This window comes from Zosterops lateralis, assembly GCF_965231275.1.
Source record: "Zosterops lateralis genome assembly, chromosome: 24".
In the NCBI taxonomy this organism is placed as follows: Eukaryota; Metazoa; Chordata; class Aves; order Passeriformes; family Zosteropidae; genus Zosterops; species Zosterops lateralis.
Window position 1 is genome coordinate 4,542,348 of NC_139784.1, and position 12,294 is coordinate 4,554,641.

The 12,294-nt window shown below is 67.7% G+C and overlaps 1 protein-coding gene across 2 annotated transcripts; it reads right to left on the reverse strand.

The window, feature by feature from the left end:
• Positions 1 to 1,201: 1,201 nt before the first annotated feature.
• On the reverse strand, positions 1,202 to 8,887 carry RAPGEFL1 (Rap guanine nucleotide exchange factor like 1; the record flags this gene model as incomplete). Of its 2 annotated transcripts, none has more annotated exons than XM_083877612.1 (15): positions 1,202 to 1,326; positions 2,147 to 2,201; positions 2,469 to 2,533; positions 2,624 to 2,711; positions 2,941 to 2,991; positions 3,631 to 3,721; positions 3,799 to 3,977; positions 4,069 to 4,191; positions 4,307 to 4,404; positions 4,489 to 4,656; positions 4,825 to 4,937; positions 5,576 to 5,673; positions 5,745 to 5,874; positions 6,485 to 6,584; positions 8,452 to 8,887. In XM_083877612.1, 15 exons carry the CDS (start codon positions 8,885 to 8,887, stop codon positions 1,202 to 1,204), a joined length of 1,920 nt encoding a protein of 639 aa, XP_083733738.1. The 2 variants fall into 2 exon arrangements, with proteins under 2 accessions (XP_083733738.1, XP_083733737.1); XM_083877611.1 differs by having other exon boundaries at positions 5,745 to 5,895.
• Between the last annotated feature and the right edge of the window lie 3,407 nt (positions 8,888 to 12,294).

Sequence of the window (12,294 nt, forward strand, 5' to 3'; positions counted from 1 at the left end):
CAGGGACCCCTCAGACGGCTCCAAGGACCCTGAGCTGGCCTCGGGCACCCCCCAGATCCGCGCAGGCCTCAGCGCACCCCCCGGCCCGCCGATCCCAGGCTCCGCACAGGCCCCACGCGCGCACCCCAAGACACCACACCCCAGACAGGGCTCCCGCGGCCGCAGTCCCGGCCCCCCGAGCCCCGCGAGTCCCGGCCCGGCGCGGCCCCGCCGATCCCCCCCGGCCCTCCCCCGCTCACCCGCGGCTCCTCCCGCCGCTCCCGGCCCCGGCCCCAGCCCCGCCGAACGAAATGGCGGCCGTGGCCCTTCTGCGCCGGCGCGACCCAACCGGATGTGGGATGGGCACGGCGGGGCAGCAGCGCCATGATGAGGAGGTCGGGTGGCCGTGGGGAACACATCCGTCATCGCCATCTTGGGAAGGTCACTCTGGCTTCATGAGCGTCGGGAGCCGCGGAGTCCCGGTGACCGAAGGCAGAGAGGCACCACCGTGAAGAAAATCCCTACTCTGTGTCGAAACTCTTCTGAAGGCCTGTGATGCCGTGACAGAGCGCGTCTACGCCGCCCGTCCCACCCTTCCGCCATATTGAGAAGGTCAGCTGAGCATTCCAGCAGTCGCCATGTTGGGAGGGTTGAGGAAACAGTTTTGCGGCCGCCATGTTTGGAGGGTCAAAGATTGACTCCGCGCTGCCGCCATCTTGAGAGGGTCAGCTCCACCCAGTCAGTGCCGGGTTCATGACGTCACCGGCAGCGAGCTGTGACGTCACTCCCACATGACCTCACTCCTTAGCATGACATTAGAGACAGATGCCGGGACAGACTTTTATTGGGGCTTCCCACCCCATCCCCAGCTTGATTTTTTTTTTTTCCTTTTTCCTCCTTTTTCTTAAAAAATAAATGTACAATTCCGGACAGCGGCAGTAGAAAATATACACGTCTGGGTCGGGGGGGCGGGCCACACATACAAAAATAGAGGGGACAGAGGGGGGGACATGGCCCCCCCAGGGGCCCCTGTGCCCCAGCCAGGGGAGGGGGCGGGAGGAGAGGGTGATGCGCCGGGGGGGGTCCCCAAACCCACCCCAACCCCCCCAAGGGTGGGGGCAGCACCCAAGGGCCGGGGCTGGGCAAAGTGCGTCAGTGCTGGGGGGCTCCGGGCCCCCCGGGGGGGGTCCCGGGGTTTGGGGGTCCCGGGGCGGGCCCCCCCTCACTGGCTGCCGGGCTCCAGCTTGTAGGAGAGCTCGAAGAGCAGGTTCTGGTTGTCGATGACCCGCAGCTGCCGCACGTAGGCCTTGGTCTGCAGCTGGGCCGGGGACGCCTCCAGCTCCAGGCCTGGGAATGGAACAGGGAACAGGGATGGAGGGATGGGGATGGGAAATGCAGTGTGGGAATGGAGAGGATGGGGATGGAGGGGATGGGGATGGAGGGATGGAGGGGATGGAGGGGATGGAGAGATGGGGATGGAAAGATAGAAGATGGCGGGATGGGGATGTGGGAATGATGATGGAGGGATGTAGGGATGGAGGGACAGGGATAGAAGTACGCAGGGATAGCAAGGGATTAGTGGGAATGTTGGGGATGTGGGAATGCAGGGGATGCAGGAAGGAAATGGGGGTGGCAACGTGGAAGTGAGGATTGAAGGAAGGAAGAGATGCAGGGGGTGCAGATGAAGGGATAGGGACACAGGGACAGGGGTGGGGATGAAATTGGATTTGGAATGGGGATGTGGGGACAGGGATGAAGGGATAAGGGTTCAGGCATGCAGGAATGGGGATTCAGGAATGGGGATGCAGGGATTCAGGGATGCAGAGTGAAAGAATGAGAGATGAAGGGATGGATGAAGGACGAGAACACAGGGATTCAGGGATGCAGGAACAGAGACAAAGAGGTGTGAGGATGCTCTGGCCACATCCCCATCCCTCAGGGCCAGCACTGCAGGTTCAGGGCTGTGTCGGCCCCCCCAGCAGTGCCCCCCCAGCCCCGGCAGTGCCCCCCGGCCCTGGCAGTGCCCCCCCAGCCCCGGCAGTGCCCCCCCAGCCCCGGCAGTGCCCCCCCGGCCCCGGCAGTGCCCCCCCAGCCCCAGCAGTGCCCCCCCAGCCCCAGCAGTGCCTCCCAGCCCCGGCAGTGCCCCCTCCCCGTGCCCCCCACTCACAGAGGGGGCGGCTCCGGTATTTCCTCACGGTTCTCACTTTCTCGGCGATGCAGTGCTGGGGCACAGAGAGAGCCCAGAGTCAGCCCCAGCCCCCTGAGAGCCCACCCAGCCCCCCCAGGGACCACTGACCCCTCCAGGAGCCTCCTGCACAACCCTCAGGGACCCCCCTGCATCCTGTTCTGCACCCAAAAGACTCTGAACCCTCCCACCCCCCAGACAGGGGAGCCCCAAACCCTCGGGGGAGGGGCTCCTCCAGCCCCACAGGGGAGTTCCCTCCTCTCATCCTGGGGGTCCCTCTGCCCCATTCCCCCCTAGAACCCACCAGTTTCTCCACATTGACCAGCCCATCCAGGAGGGTCTTGCTGCCTTCATGCAGGAAGGTCAGATCTGGGGGAGAGAGGGGGTGATGGGGGGGATCCTGTGGGGCATCAGAGGGACCCCAGCCCACCGAGGAGAAGGCCCTGAGACCCCCCTCACCTTTGAGGATGAGTGGCACGAAGGGGATGAGGGGAGGCTTCATCTTGGCCAGCACCTCCCGGTAGGTCTTGTGGTTCCTGCAGGGGTCCTGGTGGGGAATGAGGGTGTCAGGCTTTGGGGGGGCTCCTCAGGGGTGCCCTGGATCCCCCCCAAGCTGGTGGCCATGGGTATGGGGCTGGTGGCCTGGGGGAGAGGGGCAAGGACACCCCAGGACACCTCAGAAGTGTCCCCTCCTCACCAGCATCCCAAACACCCCCAGGGGAGGTCTGGGGACTCCTCCCTCAACACCCAGAGCAGCCCCCACACCTCTCACCCACCGTCAGGTTCTCAAACTTCCGAAACAGATTCTTGAATTTCCCTGGGAGCTTCTGGAAGACAAAACAGGGGAGAAGGCAGGTAGCATCCAGCAGGGCCAGGGAGCACCGAAGGGGAGGGCAGGAGCATTGAGGAGGTTCTGGGAGCACCCAGGAAAGGGTCAGGGAACATCTGAGGGTGTCCAGAAAGGCCCAGGGGTGGTTTGGGAGCTCCTAGAGGAGTCCTAGGAGCACTGGGGTGGGGTGAGAGCTCCTGGAGGGTTCCAAGAGCACCCAGAGTGGGGTCAGGGAGAGCTCCAGGAGAGGTCTGAGAGGAGACAGCTGTGGGCACGAGCATCCCAAAGATCCTGGGAGCAGCTGGGCAGTGTCAGGAAGCACCCAGGGGTGGTCTGGGAGCACTGGAGAGTGGGGTGGGAGCATCCATGAACAGTCCAGGAGCACCCAGAGAAGTTCTGGGAGTACTGAGGGGGAAGGGAGTTCCTGGGGGGTTCCAAGAACACACAAGGTGGGGTCTGAAAGAACCCAGGAGGGGTCTAGGAGCAGCCAGGTGTGGGCACCAGCACCCCAAGGTTCCTGGGAGGTGTCAGGGAGCACCCAGGGCTGGTCTGGGGTCACCCAGGAAAGGGCCAGGGGTGTTGAGAAAGGCACAGGAAGATGTGGGAGCACAGGGGGTCGGGGCACCCCAGCCCTCACCTCCCAGGTGAGGCGCAGGCGGCTGACGGCGGCGTTGTTGAGGCCGATGACGATGGCGTAGAAGGAGAGCATGTCCTGGTTCTGCTTGCAGCTGGTGGGGGACACTGTCAGGGGCGGGCCGGGCACGGCAGGGACCCCCCTGCAGCCCCCCCGCGGCCCCCCACTCACATGGCAGCGATCTTGATGAGCTTCTTGAGCAGGTGGGCGCGTTTGCCCAGCCCCTCGCAGAGCAGCAGCTCCGTGCCCACCCAGTGCTGCACTTCACTGCAGCGCTGCAGCAGCAGCTCCAGGTTCGCCGTCTCCCGCCGGCCCCGCTCCCCGTGGAACACGTAATCCACGAATTCCAGCTGGGGGAGGGATGCACACCTTCCATCAGAGCCTCCCCATCCCAAACTCTGCAGTGAGGCAACTCCCCCGAGCCCCCCGAGCCCCCCAAACCTCGTGGATGCAGCGGAAGAGCTCCCAGTGGAAGGCTGTGAGGTGGTTGGCGACATCCTCGGGCTCGGCGCGGTGGATCTCGGTGTCTCCCGGGACCACCTGGATCTCCTCGGGCAGTGGCACCTGCGAGGGGACACGGGGGGGCACTCAGGGGGCGCTGGACCCGGGAGTGGGAGGGTGACAGGGCCGGGCAGGTGTTGGGGGGTCCCTGCCGGGGTGTCCCCACCGCGGGGCTCACCAGGGAGTCGAAAGTGTCCCTGGTGCAGGCGAAGAGGTGGCTGTTGATGCCCAGGGTGGTGAACACGCACTCCTCGCTGGGCTGCAGCACCGCTTTCTCTGCCGAGGGGCACAGGGTGGGGTCAGCACCGGCCGGACCCCCCCCAGCCCCGCCCGCAGCCCCCCCGGCCCCCCCCCGGGCACCTCCGGACGAGGCCATGGTGACCAGGATGAGCGCGTCCCCGCGGGGGCTCTGCTCCTCCGAGTACTGCAGCTTCTCGGTGACCGAGGCCAGGATGTCCTGCACAGAGGCCGAGAGGCGGCTGCGGATGGTGACGTACGAGTGGTCGGGCATGTACACGCGGCAGAAAACTGGGGAGAGGGCGGGGGGTCAGCGCCGAGCACCCCCACACCACCCCGGGCACTGCCCGCCGGGGAAACTGAGGCACGGAGCGGGCCCTGGGCAGAGCCGGAGAGGGCACGGCTGGTGGGTCACGGAGGGGACCCCAGTCCTCCTCAGCTCCCCCCACAGTCACTCACTCTCGTCAGAGCCCCGAAATGCCACCCGGGTCTGCAGGCAGGAGTCGATGCGTCGGAAATGCCGGAACAGCGGCTTCACCTGCTTGTTCGGGGGAGGGGTCTCGTCGGACACTCTGTGGGGGCACAGGACAGGCTCAGGCAGGGCCCTGGACCCCCGGGGTGCCCCGGCAGCCCCACCCAGGGGTCACTCCTGGCGGGGTGGGCACAGGGAGGGCACCGGGGCACCCTGAGGGTGGGCACAGGAGGAGGGTGGGCACAGGGGGAGGGCGGGCACAGGAGGAGGGTGGGCACAGGAGGAGGGTGGGCACAGGGGGAGGGCGGGCACAGGAGGAGGGTGGGCACAGGGGGAGGGCGGGCACAGGGGGAGGGTGGGCACCAGGGTGCAGTGGGGAGGGGTCCGAGGCTGTGCAGGGCGAGGGGATGAGGGGGCACAAAGGTGGATGTGAAGGTGCAACCAGGAGGGCACCGGGGTGGGCTGATACTGACCCCTCCTCCAGCCCCTGGGCACCCCCAAGGGCCACAACTCCTTATCCTTGGGGACTCTCTGACCCACAAGGACCCCCAGGACCCTCTGCCCTCTCCAGGGGCCTCCTGACCCAGAGGGACCCTCAGGGTTTCCTGTCCTCCCTGGGGATCCCTTGTCCCACAGGGCTCCCTGCCCTCCCTGGGAACCCCTGACCCAGTGACCTCTGGTCCCCCTGGGGACCCCCGACCGCCAGGCACCCCCAGGACCCCCTGACCCTCTTCTCACTTGAGCTCCACAGTCTCCACGAGCTGGTGCAGCTTGAGGATCTCATCCTCCAGCTCGTGGTACAGGGACGTGTCCTTCATGATGAGCAGGTAAAGCTCCTGTGGGGCGAGAGGTGTCAGGGCCGGGACTGCCGGAGACCCAGGGGGGGACACGGGAAGGGGACACCCACCTTGATGACCTTCCCGGCGCTCTCCTCCTCCTGCAGCAGCCCCTTGTAGGTCTCGAGGAAGTGCAGCAGCACGGCCAGCACCGCCCGCTTGCGCCGCAGCCCCGACCCCTCCTCCCAGCGCGCCGGGGGGCTGCCGGCCGCCAGCACAAAGGTGCCAGTGTCAAGGAGGTGCCACGGCAAGGAGGGACCCTCGGCCACCCCCCAGCACCCGCTGCACCCGAGGGGCCTCACTGAGGTCGTTGTAGCACACACTGCACACTTTGCACCCAAACCCGTAGCCCACCCTCATGGCACCCCAATCCCCTTCTTGCTGCTCCTGTGAGCCCCCCATAACACCCCACTGCCCTCCCCATGTCCCACTTCTCCTTGCAACCCCATGCCCACCCTTTTCTCACCCTCATGGCCTCCCTTGTGCCAACCTCAGAGCACCTTGGTGCTGATGCTGGTGCCCTGCTGGTTGCACCCTCACGCCAACCCTTGTGCCACCACCATGTCCCTTTCATGGCCCCCTTATTCCCACCCTCATTGCACCCCAATGCCCTCCTCATGCCCAGCCTGGGACCCCTCCTCATTGTGCCCACCCTCGTGCCCCCCTCATGCCCTCCCTGTGCTCAACCTCGGACCCCTCCCTGTTGCACCCACTCTCCTGCCCCTTTCACAGCACCCCTGTACCCTCACTGAACCCCAGTGCCCTCTTCCTGCCCAACCTCAGACCCCTCCTCGCCCACCCCCGTGCCCACCCTGACGGCCCCCCAGGATATTGCTGGTGCAGCTGCTGCAGGAAGCGCTCGGTGGGCAGGAACAGCGAGTGGGTGAGCACGATGTCATCCAGCAGCGACTCTGGGGGGACAGGGGGACAGGAGTGGGCACCCCACCACCACCACAGAGCCCCCCGACAGCCCCGAGGGTGGTGCCCGGCGGGCCGGATGGGTGCGGGGAGCGATGGTAATTCTCAGGGTGACACCGGGAGAGGCCGAGCCCCACGCGAACCCCCCCGCGCCGGCGCTGACTCAGGGCCCGCTCCCAGCCCCGGGGCAGCCGGGCCCGGCCGAGCCGGTGTGGGGGCAGAGGCGCCGGCAGGGCGGCACCGGGGCCGCGACGCCCCGGCACACCCGGAGCCCCGTGAGAGCCCGGCCGCAGGCACAGCAGGGCACGGCGAAGGGAAACTGAGGCACGCAGCTTGGGGCACGCGGGGCGGGTGCCGCAGCCGGGCTGTTTTGGGCAGCGTGGGTGGCACCACCCTGTGAAGGTGTTTTGGCGAGGCCGGGTGAGCCGAGGGCCCGGTGCTGGCATCAGTCACCGCTGCGACCTTTGGACGAGACACCGCTCCCTCACCTGGCACCAGAGCAACCCTCGGCCCCGAGCGGGTCCCCAGCCGGGGGTGCCCAGTGGGGACACTGTGGTGGGACCCCAGAGCCCTCCCAAGGCCCAAGGATGTGATCCACGGAGGAGCCATGCAGAGCATCCACCCAGCCACTCCCCCGTCACCCCCCAGACTGGTAACCCGGTCACGGATCAGAGCCAGGGCAGGGCAGAGGGTCCCCTGGCACTCCCGCGCCAGGCACAGCACCCAGGGGCATCAGCTGCTGCTGCTGAAAGCAGGACACGGCAGTCTGGGGCACTGGGACAGGCAGGGGCACCACCAGCACAGAGAAGTGCAGGTACACGGCCCCCAGCTCTCCCAGCCCCCTGCCCTGAGTGCAGCCCCCTCCCAGGTTCTGCCTGTGGGGCAGGAGTTGAGCACTCCCCCCATCCCATCAGGCTGCAGCCCCCTCCAGTCCTGCTTCAGTTTCCCCATCCCTCTGCAGCACTCACGCTGTACCCCAGAGTCACAGGGATGTTTCCCTGTGTCAGGACCCCCATGCTGGCTCCTGCCCCCCTGCTCTCTGCCAGCCCAGGCACCAGCAGGCCTGGCAGCGTGTTTGTGCAGGGAGGACCTGATGCTGCCAGTCCCAGCTCGCCCCTACCCGAGGGCTCCTCTTGTCGGTGGTTGCACCCAGTCCCGGCCCTGGCATCACTGGGGCAGGGGGCTGGCAGTGGCCTGGGCTCCTCGACGGCCTCTGGTCCAGCAGCCGGGTGGGATTGGCCGGGACAGGGATCCCTGTGGTGTGGGAAGGCTCCCACCCCCCTGCACCCGGCCTGGCTCAGACCCAGCTCTGGCACCGAAACCACCCCAACACTGGGCATGGGGAGCCACAGGGACAGCACCGGGAGGGCTGTGCCAGAGGAAAGGGGCGTCCAACCAGCCCCCCCTCCACTGCAGCTCCAGTCGGGGCTAATTTTAGCACCAGGAGGATGTTAAGGACCATCCAACCGGGAGGTGGATGCTGCAGTGAGTGGCGGTGCCCGGCCACCCCCGGCCCCCACCGAGCTGGCGCTGCCACAACCCCTTTGCCAGCCCCTCTGCCGCGCTGTCCTGCCCGGGGAACCCCTGCCCACCCCACAGACCCCTGCCCACCCCGCTGCCCCAGCGGGGACCCAGCCTTGACCTTGTCACCCCAAGCGGGCACCGCTGTGCTCTGCGCCACCCTCAGCGGGCGGGGGGTCCCGCACCCCGCTGTCTCCCACCCCGGCATCCCCCAGCGCATCCTCCCCGCGAGCAGCGGCCGCCCCCGGTCTGTTCCCGCTCCGCCGCATCGCCCGCGCCCCCCGCGCTCCCGCCGCGGGCACCCCCGCAGCCCGTCCCGGCGCTCCCGCAGCCCCGTACCTGCCCCGCAGCCCCTCCCGTGTGCGGGCGCCGGCAGTCGGTCGAGGAGCGCGGCCAGGAGCCGCTCGGGGGGCGCGGGCGCGGCGGGGGCGCAGCCGCAGCCGCAGCAGCACCGGGCGGCGGGCGGCGGCTCCGGGCTCGGCGGCTCCCGGTCCCGCTCCCGGTCGCGGTCCCGATCGCGGTCGCAGCCCGGTGACGGGTCCTCGGGGGAGCGGAGCGGCGCCTCGGGCGGCCGTAGCTCCAGCCAGCGGCCCTCGCCCCCCGGTACCGGCCCCGCGGGCCCCGCCGGCTCCTCGGGGGAGGCGGGAGGGCGCGACAGGCTCTGCCGCCGCGGCGCGGGCACCGACCCCGGCCCCGGTACCTGCCCCGGGGGGGCAGCGGGGCGGACGGGCAGGTGCGAGCCCGGCTTCTTCAGCAACTTCTCCAGCGGCTTCATGGCCGCCCGGGCGCGGCGGCGGCGGCGGCTCAGGGGCCCATCGGCGGCGGCGGCGGCGGCTCCGTTCGGCTCCGCTCGGGCTCGGGCCGCGGCGCCGCTCCCCGCCCGCCCCGCACCGGCTGCGCGCTGCGCCCGCCCCACACCGGCCCCGCCGCCAGCACCGCCCCGCCCCGGTACGGCCCCGCCGCCGCCGACCCCGGCACCTGCCCGCCCCTTTCTCCGCACCGCCGCCGCCCCCGGGTCCGCCAACGGCACCTGCCCGCCCCCTCCCGCAGCACCGCACCCGGTACCGAGCCCGCCCCCGGGCTGCGGTGACAGCGGCGCGCAGCAGGACACGGTCACCCCCCGCAGCCCCGCACAGGTGATGCGTTACACACCCCCGCATCCATCTCCCCGCATTCCCCTGCCGCATCCCCGGGTACCACCGCGCGCCTCCCCCGCAAACACATCGTACGGCTGAGAGGGACACGGCCCAGGGCCTGTCACCCCCTGCTGTCACACACCCACTGCGACCAGGGGGCACAGCCCCACAGCCCCTGCCATGTGCTGCCTCACAACCCCGCACACCCACACAGCTCCCCCATGCCAGCCCAGGGGCACCTGGCACCGCCCTTCCCCCAGTGCTGCCCCTCCCCAGTGTCCCCTGCACCGGGGGCACATCCCCAGCTGTGGGGTGACCCACCCCCCGACTCCCAGCCCAGCTCTCTGCACTCGCCGCAGCGTGGGAAAGGGCCGGGGGTGGGTGTGAGACCCCCCAGCCTGGCACCCCCGGGGCTGGGATCCCCCGCGGGCAGGGTGGGCAGGTCGGGGTGGCTGCCAGACCCCCCCACTCCGCCGCCTGCCAGGCTGGAACGGGCCCCGGCGTGCCGGGACAGGTGCCGGGGCAGGTTCCGGGGCAGGGCAGAGCGAGATGTGGCGCTTGCCTGGGGCTGATCCTCCTGCCGCGCTCCCGCGGGGGGCTGAGCACCCATCCTGCCCATGCCCGCCGCCCCCAGCCCCACCTTGCACCCTCTGGACAGGCCAGCAGGTGCCAGTGCCCTTCTCCCGGGTCCATCCCCTGCAAAAACACGGCCCTGCGGCATCTCCGGGGGTGGGACGGTGGCGGCGCCTGCAGGGACGCAGCAAGTGACCCCATGGCCTTTGCGGGGCCCCACTGCCCAGAGGTTCGGGTGGAGATGGAGGAACGAGGGTCCCGGCAGCTCCCGCTTTGTTCCCGCTTCGCCTCCACCCGGCAGTTGCCTGGCAACTCCATCCATGCGGCTGCCAGAGAGCGGCAAAACATGTCCCCACATCCCCATCCCCGGCTGCACGGTCCTGTCGGGATGGCACAGCACAGCGTGGCCCGGCTCGTCCCTCCTCTGTTCCTCCAGCCTCCAGCGTTCAGATCCCCCACAGCCCATCCAACACCCCCCAAAAATCCCACTTTGCTGAGCTCCTCCATCCCCTTTCCCCACGGCATCTGGACAAGGGTTCTCGGACCTGGGTGCCAAGTGGTGCTGCTGGCCAGGTTCAGCCACGCAGAGAGGGGCTTCTCCTGACAGCAGGAGGGGAAACTGAGGCACAGAGAGACCCTGAGACCCCACTCACCGGTGGCAATGGGGATGCATTGGGCCACACGAGCAGGAGGGACCTGGAGCACTGTGCCATGCTGAGGGCAATGCTCCCCCTGGGAAAGCTGCCCTAGATCTGGCCTGTCCCATTCCCTCTCCCCATGTCGGCAGGGAGGGGGGCACCGCTGGCGCAGAGCAAACTATTGGCTTAATTAATTTGCTGCTATTTCTCCTAACGAGCTGGGATCTGGAGCGGGCGCTTCCCTGGGTTGGCAGCCAGCGCATTCCCCCGCCCCGGCAGTGAGCTGGGGGTGCGAAGCCTCCAGGCACTGCTCAAAACAGACCGTGTGTAGGAGGGAAAAATTACACCCCGGGAAAAATCCCTCCCCAAGCCAGCGCCTTAACCCACTTCCCAGCTGCAGCGCTGGGAGAAGGGAGTCAGGCATTTGGGGAAGGGGAGAACCACCACGAGATTGGGGCAGCTCCTCCATGAGGACCCTGTGGAGGGCTGAGCCAAATCCTGGACCATGCTCAGACCTGATCCTGCTGCCAGGGAGGGAAACTGAGGCAGTGGCACTGGGGAGGGATGGGGTAGCACAGCAATGTGGGCAGGAAGGTGATGCCTCCTGCTGCTGCTGCTGTTGGAACTGCTCTGGGACCCCCACCCTACTGCCAGAAACAAGGGCAGGAATTGAGAGACCTGAAGGGAAGGAAGAAAAGGGGATGCGATGCAAAGGGGGGAATTGGGGTCCCCCTGCCCCTCAAAGCCGCCCTTCCACCATGGCACTGGCAGGACTCACCATCATCCTTCCCCTGCCCAGCCTGGCTGCAGGAGGGCAGAGCTCACCGTGGTGCTCCATCCACAGGATCAGGGTGTAACAGGACTGGGGTACGTGGCCCCCACCTCTCTTTGGCGCGGGCAGGTGGGCGGGGGGCTGGCAGGAGGCGGCTGCTGCCGAGGCGGAGGCAGCACAGCACAAATGTGCAGGTGGCAGCTCCTGCACCACCAACACAACAGTTGGTCCTTCCCCCTGAGCCAGTGAGGGAGCAGAGGGAGCTCACACCAGCCCCCAGAGAGACAAGGGGGCTCCCTCCAGCCCTGCTACTGGGACAGAGCTGGGTTGGGGACAGGTGGCAGCTGCTTCCAGGGATGTGGGGGCGAGGGTAGCTGGCGCCAGGCACAGCAGAGCTGTAATTTCAGCGCCACTGTGAGGTCCTGAGAAGGGCAGAGCTGTACCTAGGAAGAGCAGAGTGATTCTTGGGGAGGGAGTACTTCCTGGGACACAGCAGAGGTGGCACAGATCCTGCCAGGGAAGCTCAGATGGACGCTGTCCCCTGTGGGTCTCAGCCCTAGGAGGGACACACAGGAGCTGTCTGCTTCCTACAATGCTGTTAGGGATGTGCATCCTACAGGATAGGAATCCAAACAACACCAAAACCCCAGCATGGGGGTGTGAGGTCCAGGATTTCCGTTGTGTGACCAATGTGTCAATGACACACTGACATCTAAAACATGAGGGGATTCTGCTTTGGGAACGTGGCTTCAGTGGCTGAAACAAGACACAAAAGGTCACAGAGTCACAAACACCAAACAAAGAAGGAATTTCTGCTGCAGAGCCAGGCGTGGATGAGGGATCCACACAGAGAACAGGCAGGTGGGTGCCAGTCCCCCATCCTGGCCACAGATGGGGACGGGGCAGCCGAGCCACCACTCACTCGGTGACGTCCCCCTCACCCAGTGCCTGCGCCGGCAGCTGGCACATCCCCACGGCGTCCCGGCACGTGCTCAGGAGAGCAGCAGGAATCGGCAGGAATGGGCAGGAATCAGCAGCCGGCCCTGCCAAGTTTCCTAATGCA